Source organism: Struthio camelus, chromosome 7 (assembly GCF_040807025.1).
Source record: "Struthio camelus isolate bStrCam1 chromosome 7, bStrCam1.hap1, whole genome shotgun sequence".
Classification (NCBI taxonomy): domain Eukaryota; kingdom Metazoa; phylum Chordata; class Aves; order Struthioniformes; family Struthionidae; genus Struthio; species Struthio camelus.
In genome coordinates, this window is record NC_090948.1 from 36,497,321 (window position 1) to 36,510,856 (window position 13,536).

Genomic DNA, 13,536 nt, shown 5'->3' on the forward strand with positions numbered 1-13,536 from the left:
TCTGGAAATCTCATCCATGCTACAAAAATGTATTTGATTAGCTATGAATTGATTTAAAAAAATCTAATCTAGATTTTTACAGTTTTATTATTTTTTTAATTGATATCAGAATGAATAAATGGAATAATGTGTTGAGCTAAATAAAGAAAATATTTTGAGTTAACAGTTAACTAATTAACCAAAAAATATCATTTTAAGGAAGCAGAAACTATTTGTGAATTCTGGTCCAATCCAGCAAACATTTTGGAATGAAAAAATATTAGGTGAGAGAGCAGATAAAATTGAAATATTTGCTAAATCAAAACAACTCAAATTTAATTTTAAAATGGCATTAGAATTTGAAAACATAACTTCTTTTTGTCTTAGAAAGAATAACATTTAATTCCACTTAAGACTTTTTCATTTTGATGAGAAAACTAAACTTTTTGTCTATTTTACTTGTCAGTCTGTAGGCACTAACAAAATGCTGTAAAATTTTAGTCACAAGTGATACTGGAAAATGCTTCTTGGTCTCTTTAAAATCTCTTTTTATCCTCACTTAAATGCTCAGGATCTTTCTGTCAGCCTTTTGGGTTCAAGTAAGCTCGGAGTAACGCTACCTACCTTTTTTGGCTAGCTCTCACAGTACAGGGAGTCTTAAAGATAATGTCAGAAACCAAATATAACTTCTGAAATGTTTTACGACTAAAAAAGAGATTTTAAAAACCATAACGTGCAATGGCGTGGCCTCACTAATTTTTTCATTTTTTCCTTCATTTTTGTAGACATACAGAACCTTAAATATTTCAGAATTTATCTAACTGTAGCCAAGTAATTGTGAATAAACCAAATATTATCCTAGCTATGATTTCAAGAGTATGAGAAAACTAATTTATGGGAGCCACAGTTACACAACTGTGAGTCGATGAAGTTGACCCACGCCATCCAGGCAAAATCCTGTTTGTAAAAGCTGGCTCAGAGCTCCAGCATCTGCCCGGTGTTCTGGAAGGGCACTTCCCTTCCACAGAGGTCCCAGTCGTACCATTTTAGCATTATACCCCTGTTCCTTGCTCACTCAAAACTGCCTTGTGTCATCTGATTCGGCAGGTATGTTGGCATCCATAAAACAGACAAACAAACAACTTCCCCCTCCCTCCCCCCAGCACGCACTTGACCCTTTAGAAAACTCAGGTTCTTTTTCTGCATCACTCCCTAGGAGCCCTAAAGCTAGGGACGAAGGAGAAGTGCTGCATCCAGCTATTCCAGAGGCGGAAAAACCCCTTTCCTTCTCGGAGCGTTCCTGGAGCAGGCAGTTTGCAAGGCAACAGAATACCAGTAAAGTTCCCATCTTCACAAAAAGAAAAAAAAAGAAAAAAAAAAAGAAAAACGGATGCAAATTGATTTAGAAACAAAAATTAGGCAGTCACTGATTCTTAAATTATAGTCATATATGATGATATTTCTCTTAGGGCCTCATTTGATGCAGTGTAACTACAGCTTAACTCTAGCTGACTCTCTTGGTAGAATAACACAGGGTCAGCTGGGCCTTTGAACTCAGAAATGCAACAAGATCCCTGTTTAGAAGTGACAAATTTGCATTGTGAAGGCTGCAAGTTACCCAAACACTGTGTTTTCTAAACTTAATTATCCATATGAGTAAGAAGCTCTAGTGTTATAAAACTATGAAAATGTGTTCTTTCCAAAAAGTACAAAGAGGGCCCCTTGAGAAGCAGACTAGAAATTAAAGCTATAATCATTTTCCATATGTTTTCCAATTCTGAGCACTTGGATAGTAACAAAAAGGTACTGTTTTTCCTGTTTGTCAAGCATTTCATTTCCTTTAAAAAAACTCTAGTAACTAAACTTGTATGCAATAATTAAATATGAATTACAAACTTTTGTTTTGTTAATACTGCCAGTATGTCATTGAACTCGCCCCACCTGCAGATGACACTTTCCCTACTCCGCTGGAAGAAGGTATACCTTCTGATACCAGTTTATCACCAACAGCTGCAGAGATAGAATCTAAGGTATGGGTTTTTTTTTCCTTTTTTAAAATCTGTTTTACTGTGAGTCCTCTACTTCATTTTTTTCCTGTTGGAGCCCAATCGCTAATTACATTATTTTTTCCAGAATATGGCATACATTCACTTTTAAGATTGAATGAAGTTGCTGTTATTACATTAATCAGTCAGCACAGGAGGACATTTATTTGTATATGCACCTCTGGGCTTACCCGCCATGCGACTTCATAACCACAACGTCTGCCTGGCCTGGCCTGGCCTGGCCTGGCCAGGCCAGTGAAGGAGTGAGGCTGGCGCTCGCTGTCAGAGCGGTTCTTGAAAGCAGGCTTTGTGTATTGTTGCGTGTCTTTGTGCTGACATGGTTTAATCTTGTAGAGAGCAGCAAGATGTTCATACTCACATATTTCTTGTGGTTGGTTGCTATTAGGGGTCTGATCGAGAAAGCTACCTGGAAGAGCCCTGTCCTGAAGCAGAATCCTTCGAGGCAGATGCTTTGACTGGTTTCACCGTTGAAGATGTGAAGTCCGTAATGAGTGAGATCACAGATGAATATATTGGCAACCTTGAGGTACTATCACTAGAAAGCTATTCACTAATTCTGTCTGTGGTTAATTACCTAGCTCAGCTTTAATGAATATAAACTGTATTCATGCTAAAGCTGGCAGAAAACACATCCATATGCCATAAGAATCTGAATTAACCTCTATAAATAACTCCTAGTGTAGTCAGCTTACATGTGATAAGATAAAAAATACTCAGTAATATAACAACATATATATTCAGCATTACTATGTGTTAAGAAACATGGGCTAAATCCTGCTCTCAGTGATAACAGTGACAAAATTCTTTTTCAGGAGTTCAGGATCAGCTGCTGTGATGGAGCATATGCAATATGTGCTTAATATAAATTGTTAAACGCATGTATGTTACACATCCTCCAGTCTGAATAAGTAACACATTTATGCCAATTCTAGACTTCAGTTTGTTGGTACGTAATTACAGAAGAGCTGCCTTGGTGGAGAGGGTCAGGTTTCAGTGTGTGATCTGCAGACTGTGAGGAGTCTGAGCTATTTCTATGGGGGTTCGTGAGAGGGAAATAAGCAACTATTATCAATGGACTTTAAATTTGTTGTAGGGTGATTTGCCTCTCTGTAGGGAGGTCTGTAAGTTGAAACGTTTGGAAAGCCAGCAGAGTAGACCATTGTTATCGTGTAAACTGCTCCCTAAAGCATATGAAATTATTGAAAGCAAAACAGCTAGACCTCAGTTCCACCATGAAAATACTATGTTGTCTTATTTGCAAAAAACAAGTGGCATTAGGTACTTTGGACTTTGCGTGTCGTTGCAGTTTTTGATATGGCATAGTGGATACTGTAGAATGAGCAGCAGTTTATTAAATTTAGAATATTACTTGAAAATAGTGTGGTATTGATAAATTGTTTTACATGGATTATGTATGAATGGCGAATATCAATTGGAATAATGATGCTGTCATTAGATTCTGCCTATTTGATTTCATATTCCCTTTCAACAAGTCTTTTAGAAACAGGAGAGAACCTGGCCTATGTTGTCTTATTCCTGTCCATACCTAAAACACCTGTATATTTTAAGAAATTAAATGTGTGATTTTCACTTAACCTTGTGTTTCATTATTATCAGTGGTAGAAGCTTTTTTCTTGAACAAAAACTGCAGAGTTGAGAGAAACATCTTTTCTACTTGTGCAACTCTGTATACCCAGAAAATAACTTCCCCCTAGTTATCAAAAGTCCTCCACCATTTCATCTTTTTCAACTGATTTCTCAAATTGTTGACCTTCCAATAAATCTGATCTTTAGATTTTTACCTGATGCATCATCAAAGTCCTGCCATTATGTTGTTATGCTGTTACGAACTGTGATTTTACAATGTGTTATGTGTTCAGTGGACATAAGGCAACTTTTGCTCCAGTTGAGTCAAGAATAGTCTGAAATCACAGTGCTGACCCTCTGTGATCATGGCACCAGCTAAAGTGAGTGTAGTGGCAGCTGATTTTCACTGAGAGATTTAAAAACCGGAGAAGAAAGGGCAATGGGGTTGGCTGGTAGAGGATTAGCCTGGAGGATTACTGTTCCTCAGGAAAGCGGCTAAGTAAGCATACAGTATGTAGAAGTAGTAGGAGAGGGACGTATTTGTTTATACTTGAGGGTGGGTTGGACTTGGTGAAGGTCAAAAACATCTACAAAGTTGAGATAGAAATTCAAACTGTTTGATATTCATCTGAGCTTTTCAGAACTTTGAAAACATTTTAGATGTCGTTATCAATTACTATATTGCATTATAGCAGCAAGAAGGAATTTTAGGACTGGCATGCCAAAAAGTTCCTAAAATGGCAACTGACTGCAAACTTTTCTGGGTCAAATCCGTTTGCTTTATCAAAATTACACGAAATTCATTGAGAATGTGGCTGTAAGTTTTAGATCAGTTTGTGTGGAGTCCAGAAAGTACCTTTGAGCCCTTTCCAGTTGTTTGAACAAAATTTTATAACTCTTTGAAGAACTGCACCATTCTGTTCCTTCCATTTCTCATATATTTTTGCAGTGACCTATACTGATACTGAAAAATTTACCTAAATTCCCCATCAGTTCCCAATCAATAGGTATGGCCTTTGTTCCAGTGAACCCATGTCTCCAAATGCTATGGAATTAGAGTTCTACACATTATCAGTTCCATAGTTTACTAAAATAGGTCACAACCCTTGTACCTTTCCTACAAATACGACATTGCAAATTAAACACTCAGTATCTACAACATCTGGATTTCCAGAATATGATACACATTCATGATTGTAATTGAGAAAGTGAAGGAACATCACAGAAATGTTTTTTTATTGTTCATTTTCAGTAATGCTTTCTAATTCCAGTAGTATTTCAGTGAAAAGTATTACACTAGAGAACAAACATCTGCAGCAAAGGAAAACAGTGGCAGCAACCAAATCCCAAAGCAATTTTTCTGATTTGGTGTTTATTGGTAAAGTCTGTATGAGGATACAGGCAAATTAGCCTGTCTCCCAAGACAGGGTTATCTGAAAAATGGGTGGCCAAAATCGCTTCCTGTTCATGGCAGACGTACCATACACTGGGATTGTGCATAGTAATATGATAAAGTGTTATCACTTAGGTGCAGGCTGAAACACCGTTATGTCTGCAAAACAGGAAGGTGTGTAGGATAAAGTCTGTCTTATTCCACCACAGTGTGTCAAAACCACAAAGACAATGTGCAGCCTAAGATAGCTCCATCATAACCACTTTTTTCTTTTGATTTTCTTTACAGGCAGAGATAAACAAAAAGCTGCAAATACAAGAAGAAGTTTATACTTCGAGAATAGAAAAATTAAAAAGGCATAAATAACCAGATAAGAAAGGTGAGGTTGAATTTTACAGAAACGGGAGGGCAGGGGGTGGTGGACACAGATGACGGGCTCCCTGCATGAACCTAATTATTTTTGCATGAAGGAAAGTTCAGTTAATGTTTACCTAGAAAGAGTTCATCCCAGTTCCTCAAATTGCTGTGTTCTGATAGTAGTATTATTTAGCTTAGACTTAAGTGAAAGATTATAAACATAAGGATATGTAATTCAAATATGTTGAATCTGAGCTTATTTCCAAATGGAAATCTTAATTTTAAAAGAATTCTCTGTAGTTTTATTCTATATCCTTTTTCCACTTGTAGAATATTTAATAGCTTCCGATTCACACGTAAGATTTTTTTAGGAAATTTTGCTAGAAGGAAAATATGTAAAGAGAGAACATCATTTTGAGACATTGCAGATATAATAAGAAGGGAATTAATTAACATGTAATTACACACTTTTCACTATAGTTATTTGTTAATAATGTGCATGTTATTTCTTTGTAAATTGCTTCTTAGGCTTTAAAAGAAATGTAGTAACTTATACTTCTTTATATCCACTGTATTAAAATTGCTTAAATTAAAAGTTTGCAGTTTTACAGTCTTCCAGTGGAAATTTCTTCTGAATGCACGTAACATTTCATTTGAGAATGTATTTGTTCCTTCTCTGTATGCTAACGTTGTTCCATATTTTGTCACATATTACAGAAATGTTTTAAACTCAAAATAAATGATAACCGAATAACTGTCTTAACATTTTTATTTCAAAACTGTGAACTGTACTAGTTGTATTGTTACAAAACTCTGTGCCTTAGAAAGCACCTTGATTAAATACAAGTCATGCTTGCAAGCATAAAGGCTGGATTACATGTTTAGTAGAATATTTGAGAAACAGGACATTTTATTCATTACTCTTTCGTATTTATTTCTCGTAACGTATTAAGTAAAAAGTTAATTTTTGTTTGATTCCATCCCCATTTTTATGATAATAACAAAAAATATTTTAAAGTCTAATCTCAGCCCAGTCAAAAAAGAAGATAGCTTAAAATAGTTGGTCGCAAGGGTCTCATTTGTCATTGCCCGATCTGCTCCTAGCTTGTACTCAGAACTGAGAACGCAACCAGAAGGGGGCATTGGCTGCACATTATTCATCAAAAAGAATTCCCAGAATAAAAGACAATATCCAGTAGCTACATTTGGGTGGTAATAGGCTGGATATACTCTTTAGAGTGTATGTTGGGTGTGGGTGGGCTTTGAGCCCTTGTAAAACAATTGTTTGTAATTTTAAGTGGGCAGAACATTTTACTTGGTCTCATGTGTTGAGAAAAACCCTTCTCCCGGTACATGAAGTGAATGGATACAGAACTCACTGATCAAGTTTTCTTGGTTTTCTCTCTAGCACTGGCCAGCAAATCTCACTGGCCAGTGAGAGCTTCCTTTCAGCTGTAGAAGTTAACCGTTCGTATTTGAACACTGAAATAACCCACAAGAAATTGTTTATTGGTTTAAATTATCATTTAAAGTTGCTAGGATTTGTAGGGGAAAAAAGACTTCTAGTTATATTCTTAGTTGTTTTATTGCTTAGGGGTATGATTTTTTGTTATCAAAACTTTCTGAAAATCTACATGGCCTTTATTTTGATACATAAATTCATCTTCCAATACATAATGCTCCTATTACAAGTTTCCCTCTTTTTGAGCTCAACGTTGAGAACAGAACTTCAGAAAAGAGCTGTCCAATGGTAAAGAGAATATTTTTTACAGTTTTCTCTGAAAATGTGTTATTGGCAGTTTAGCGTTGTTTCTAAAGCAATTTCAGACTTAGATCTGTAGACGACTACAATCTTGCTATGTGGCTAAGCAGAAAGAGACTGCGATTCGTATTAAGACCAACACCAAACAAAGACTTTTGCCCATATCTTTTCCTCCCTCTGCCCGATTTTGTAGAGCCTCTGGGAAATTTTAAAGTACTTTGAAGAGGAGAAGTTGTATATGAACATCAAGTATTGCTGCAATGATTTGTTAGCATTCATTCTTAGGACATATGCGTAACAGCTGAGGTATTGCCGAAATGTGAAGTGAAGCTCGAATCCCACAAACCATATTTGCAGCGATCTTCCTGCTGAAATAAATAATGCTACCAATAAAAATAGCCCCAGGGATTTTTGGGGAGTGGGAGGGAGGATGGTTAGGAAGCTAAGGTGAAGGAGGGAAGATGAGTAAAAGGTGGATGTAACATCCCTATAAGCAGTCAGAGTGTGTGTTCTGACATAGCGTATGAACATCAAATTGAGGAATCCTTTTATGTCTTTGGAATGCTAATACGAAATAAAAGAAGTCATGCTTTGGCTGTATGGGTAGGAATAAAATGTTCAGATGCAATATGGTGAATTAAGAACAGTCTCCATTCTAAATTCTTGGCTTTTCCATTGGTTAAAATCAGGCTTGCTGTTTTTAAGGTCCCTTGTCGTGTTGAGTTACCAGATAGTCACCTCTAAAAATAATTATATTGCCATTTCTGGAGCCTACAGGGGAGATTTTTGAGGCTTTGGTATAATAATCTTTGATTTTTGTTAGACTGTTGATGTGACATAGTTCTTTACAGTGTACATACTTAACGTAGTTCCTAACAGGTTACCACCCTAAAGAGCTTTCCATTTAAATTAGGCAGATGTTGTAGAAAGGAAGGAAAGAGGTTTTACATTCTACCTTCTCTGCCAAAAAAGTGGGGTTTTTTTTCAGAGGATAATGAGTTATCTGCATGACTGCAAAATCCTTCTGGAGATGAAACACTAGAGATTTTATTGTGGGATAGTGAACATCTATTAATTATCCTCTAGTAAAGGAAACATTGTATTTTCAGGCAGTGCTTTCCTTCACTACACTGACAGAGGATAGAAAAAAGAGGTTTAAAAAAGACAGAAAGTAACTTTTTTAATATGAAGCTGGCTTGAAAATGATAGAACGGAAAAAGGAGACTAAAGAGAAAATAATTTCTTTTACCTGTTTCGCAGTGTTTTACCATGGCCTTTTCTTATCAAATATTGCTTCTCTTTCTCTCCACCAAAACTCTTGTTAGAATTTAGAAATTGCGCCATTGTTTCCTTTCTAAAATTGTAACTGACATTCCTAGAAAATTTGCTTTCCCAGAATAACCAGTGAGCGTAAGCATTAAATTCAGCTTTTCATAAGTCAGAAACGGATGTTTTCTTTAATGACCTACCCTGCCAACTTTACCACAAAATATGTGTGCAAAGTCAGCATCTGTCCATTTAAATCAGACTCTTAAGGACATGATTCAGTTGATCACCAAAACACATTTAACCAGGTGTGCATATGCTTGTTTGAAAAGATTTATTGCATGAATAGTACATTATTTTCATTGCAGATTTTTTGGTTTTCAACTCATACTCATTGTATAATGTGAAAACTACATATATTACACACTTTCATTATGATTTTTTTCCAGTGAGTCCTTTGTGATTTCTTATTTCTGCCCCTTAATCATGTAAGGTACTTAGACTCTCGTGTTTAAGAATGCCTATGAGGTCTCTTTCATTCTGGTGAGATTTGCATATGCTGCTGCTAAGGGATGTGCTCAGATGCTACTTCTGCTATGCAGAGCCTACCTGGTATAGGTTTGATCCTTGGCTATAACCCAGAAGTGTATAGAAAAGAACCACTTGGAAGGAAGGACACTGAGCTGTATCCCTCTCATCCTGAACAAGCCCTAACTTACAGCAGAGCGTGGATGTGAAAAGTGAACCTCAGCACGGGTTACGTACATATCAAAGCTGGTAAAGAATTCACAGCTAACACCTACAAGTTTACTGGGGTTTGAAGGGGATGTTTGTACCCTTATTAGCACTAGTCAGTGTGGTATGTCATCCTGCATCATATGATACTGCATGTAACTGGGCAATTCACCCTCTTTCCTCTCCCTCTTGCTTCATCTTAGGATGGTGTTATACCTGCCGCCGCCACAATAGATGCAACCACGTAGTTGGCCTGTTACGCTGACAGTTTAGGGACGGGTTGTGTTCCAGGTGTAATCACCTTCAACTTCTCTGCCACAGTTCACAAGGATGTGACAGCAGTGACAACATGCAGGCAGCATTACTTGCAATGAGCAAGTCAAAACTGAATGTAACGTTTCAACCCATTCGGTTGTGGCACTTCAAGTGTGTAGAGCAAGCTTCAGATGCTGGCAGTTGTGGACCCAGATTATACATGTGTGACAAGAAAGAACAAAAAAAAAATCAAAGAGTAATTGCAGTGACTTATGTAATTGAGAGTCCCATTCAGATGCACAGCATTAAACAGAACCTGAAATTAATAATATTGTAGAAAGAACAGAATGTAAAATACCTCCAAGGTAGAAACAACCTGGTTTTGTATGTAGTAGAATTAGCAGTCTACTGTTTTAAAGCTTGGAACCATCACTGACACAACAAAGACTGCATTAAATTTGGGGTCTGTATTCATGTAAAGTTCTGCACTCACAGTGCTGGCTAGGCCAGCTGATAGTTGTATTTGTTTTGCATGTTTATGCAGCCGATTAAAAGAGCAAAAACCAAAAAGGTCAGTTGCTGCAACTATCCAGGCCAGGTGGGGTAGGAGGAGCAAGAGAGGAGACCTGTGGCCTGACAGAAGGAGATTGTTTAGAGGCTACAAGGAATAATACTCCATAAAAAGTTATTCGCCTAAAATGAGTGTAGTACTTCTCCAGTGCTGGCGAAGGGCTACCAGAGTTGCAATGATTTTGGATGCCAATGTGGATGGTGATTCAAGGTGGGAGCCTTTGCAAGGGGATCTTAAGCACCTTCTGGATGATCCGATTCTTCCAGTGACTACAAGGATTTCACCTCCCTCAACTGAGGTTAGTCTACGTGAGCATTTCAGAACTGACCTTTTGTTTTTTTTTTCTTTACAAGCATGTCTCATACATCTTCTTCTTAAAATTTGAATTTTTTATCTTTTAAAACTCCAGTCAGTGCAGTTTTCTTGTCTAAAGGGTCCATTTTTATATGATTGCTTTCATTATAGTGTAAGAACTAACGTGTCACTATGGAGCAGATTCCAAGTGTCCCAGAGTCCTTCCTTTGGCCCTGCTATGGGAAATATTCAGGAAAGAGCATAAGAGCTGGGTGCCATCATGGTGGTCTTCCCTGACATACCCTTCCGTTGATCAGTGTTTTAGAAACTTGTGGTGCTATCCACCCAAACCAATGTTTAATTGAAAGCAGTGGGGCATCTCCTCCATGAATTTGTCTAGTCCTTTTTTGAAGCCAGTTGTACTCCTGGCCACTACCCTGTTCTGTGGCAGTAAGTTGCACACTTTAATGATGTGTTGATTAATCCCAGTTGGAACAGATTCAAGGAGGCCCATGATTACTCATCTTAGTGGCTCTAAAGTTCTTCAGGTGATGTAAGTGGTGAACCATGAAGTCACTGACGTTTCATGTGCACAACGAGCAGCCAGACACAGGTAAGAAAGAGAGAGCTTGTGTCATTCTCTGCTAGACTGAGCCTGCATTTCTGCCACCTGCCCTGTTAATGTTTTTGTCATTTCTGTTAGTGCCGTATCTAATTTAGATCATAATCTTTCTGAGTCAGAGGTGCGTCATTCAATCTTTATCTGTGTGCTGATGGACACATGCGGCCCTGCCTGAATAGTAAGATGCTTATTGTCTGAGGGAGGACAAATTGCCATGTTTGGTCTGTCAGGCAGACGTTCAATATTTTGCTGTCCTAACCATCAGAGTAGCAAGTTTCTCTGGAGCATATAAGTCAGAAATTACTGTGCAGCTCCAGGAGGAAAACTTTCCCCTTTGATTGTTTTCCAAAGAAATGTTCTCAATTCCTTTTCTGCCAAATTCATACTATGGATCATACGAACAAATTTTCCCAAGCCTTCCTGACCTCCTTCCTTCTTCACAGTAGTAAAAGAAATTTCACTCATCACTGAGAGATGTTAAAGATTACTAAATTTTGCTGATTTAGGAAGCGAGTGAGTGAAACAAGCAGACAAAAATGTAGATACTGCATTGCAGAATGCAGTTAGTTCCATTAATAAGAAAAAGGAAACGTGTGATGTTTCTGCTCTTTCACAATTCGTTATTAAATTGCCTTCTAATGCTTTGCCAGGTTGGGGGTCTGCAGTCACTCCCTTGCTAAAAGGCGAGAAGCGTGCACACGGCACTGGGCAGTGCTAAAATGAGGAGGGCCTTTTTCTTCTGCCTCCTTCCCTCCCCCCCCCCCCCCCCCCCGCATAAAAATCTGTGCCTGGTTTTACCAAAGCAAGGCAATGTAACGATGATGCTTACCACATTGCTTTGAACTAAGTGTTTTATTTTGACTGGAGTTCAGAGTTCTCAGTGTTTAGTAGCACCAGTCCCTCTGCTACTAAATCATTTGTAGATGGTTGAGTGAGCCTGCCAAGGCCTTAGTCTGAGTAAGTATTTTTGCTTTGTTTTTTGAATGAGCAAGGTGGGAGAAAGCAAACTTTTTACTGTACTTCTCTTAGTATTCACAATTACACAGTCATGTGAAAATTTTGCCACTAATACCAATTTTTCATAAAAGTTTTCTTGCCAGGTTACTGTTTAGATAAAAGCAGGTGTGTTTTTATCAGATTTTGTATGTTATTTTTGCTCCAAGATTACTCCAGCATTTTTTGAAATGTCACATTTCAACTTAAATTAGCAGTTCATGCAGCTCTAAGGCTCCAGAAGTCAATTCCAATGAACTACTCTAAAAGCAAGACTGATACAGATCTCTGGACTGTATTTCAAAGACATACCTTTGGACTACAAGATTGCACATGAGACTTGACTTCTGTAGAACTCAGTAGAGAGATGTTCATGTGCCACCAAAGGATCATGCTTCAAATACCCTTTTTCTTCTAACTCCAGTTTTCTGTGAGTAATATAGATATGGAGGCTAATCTTCTATTGAAAAAGTTAGATCAATTATCAGCGCTGGTATTTCTATGAACTGATTGTTGTATAGGGCTATGTGAAGGTGTGGCTTTGTGATACATAAGCTTTGGGTATTGTCTCACAAATACAAATTATTGGGCCTGATTTTTAAGCCCTTAATCTCCAGTCTTGCTAACTCTTTACTCAAGCAAAATTCTTGATCTCAATAAGCATATTTACTGTGGCATGACTCAAGTATAACAGAGGCGTGTGCTTGGGTTGCTTGGGGCTGTCTGGCTTGGACACCAGCAGCAGCCAGAGATTAGCTGGGTGGAGCTAGATGTGAACCAGCGCTCAACCCACCCGGAGCCCAGGTGAACTGGGTGCTGAGCTCCATGCTGCCCTTGCTGCATACTTCCCGTACCCCCCAGTCTCGTGTCCATGGATGGTTTTCCCTGAGTAAATACACAACTTTGACGCCATCAGTCTTAAAGCAGGAATTTGATTCTGTTTACACTTTTCTGTGCTGCGCTTCCAACAGGTTGAACACGTATGTGTTTTGCATGGTTGAGAAACACTGTGATTTAGATGGATACACGTTATTCCTCAGCTCTATGTTAACAATCAGAAATGAGCCTTTGGATTTATTAGTTCCCAATCTTGCACCTATCTTAAATCATTATCATATAATAAAAACTCTGTATGGTGCATTGTCAATAAAACCTAATATTGAGAAGATTACTGATCGTCTAGTGCAAGTGGAGAGCACCATAAATGATTTAGAGAATAAGTGTCAAACATTAAAGCTATCTAATACCTTCTAAAGTAGGTTGATACTCATAAATCTAAGATAAAGGACCTGTAAAACCACTTAAGAAGAAATAATACTCATTTAATCAGGCTTCCAGTGAAAAGACTAGGTAGGAGAGAAATTCAGAAGGAATTATTAAATCTCTTCAATTTCAGTACTTTATTGATAGAGAAAGCAAGCCTAAATTTGATAAGCAATTTTAATTACCTAAAACTATCTTTGTAATACTGCTAAATTACGACCACTCCCTGGGGGGGGGGGGGAAGGGAGGAGAAAGAAAAAGGAACAGCCAAAGGGCATCTCCTTTATGGTTTAGTGAGCTCTTAGTTTTCCAGATTCAGCATTGTGTATATCAGACTGAGATATAAGGGACATTTATTGGAATTAGCGTTTTGCTCGATCACAGGGGTGGGTT

General features: G+C 37.8%; 1 protein-coding gene across 1 annotated transcript in view; it reads left to right on the top strand.

The window, feature by feature from the left end:
* The window catches only part of CABCOCO1 (ciliary associated calcium binding coiled-coil 1), a 256,921-nt gene extending 250,676 nt beyond the window's left edge, over positions 1-6,245 (top strand). The window contains exons 15-17 of the mRNA XM_068950804.1: positions 1,899-2,009; positions 2,431-2,571; positions 5,314-6,245. Of these exons, the coding sequence (XP_068806905.1) occupies positions 1,899-2,009; positions 2,431-2,571; positions 5,314-5,391 (330 nt within the window). The 3' untranslated portion in view covers positions 5,392-6,245. The remainder of the gene's footprint in view (positions 1-1,898; positions 2,010-2,430; positions 2,572-5,313) is intronic.
* Positions 6,246-13,536: the final 7,291 nt, after the last annotated feature.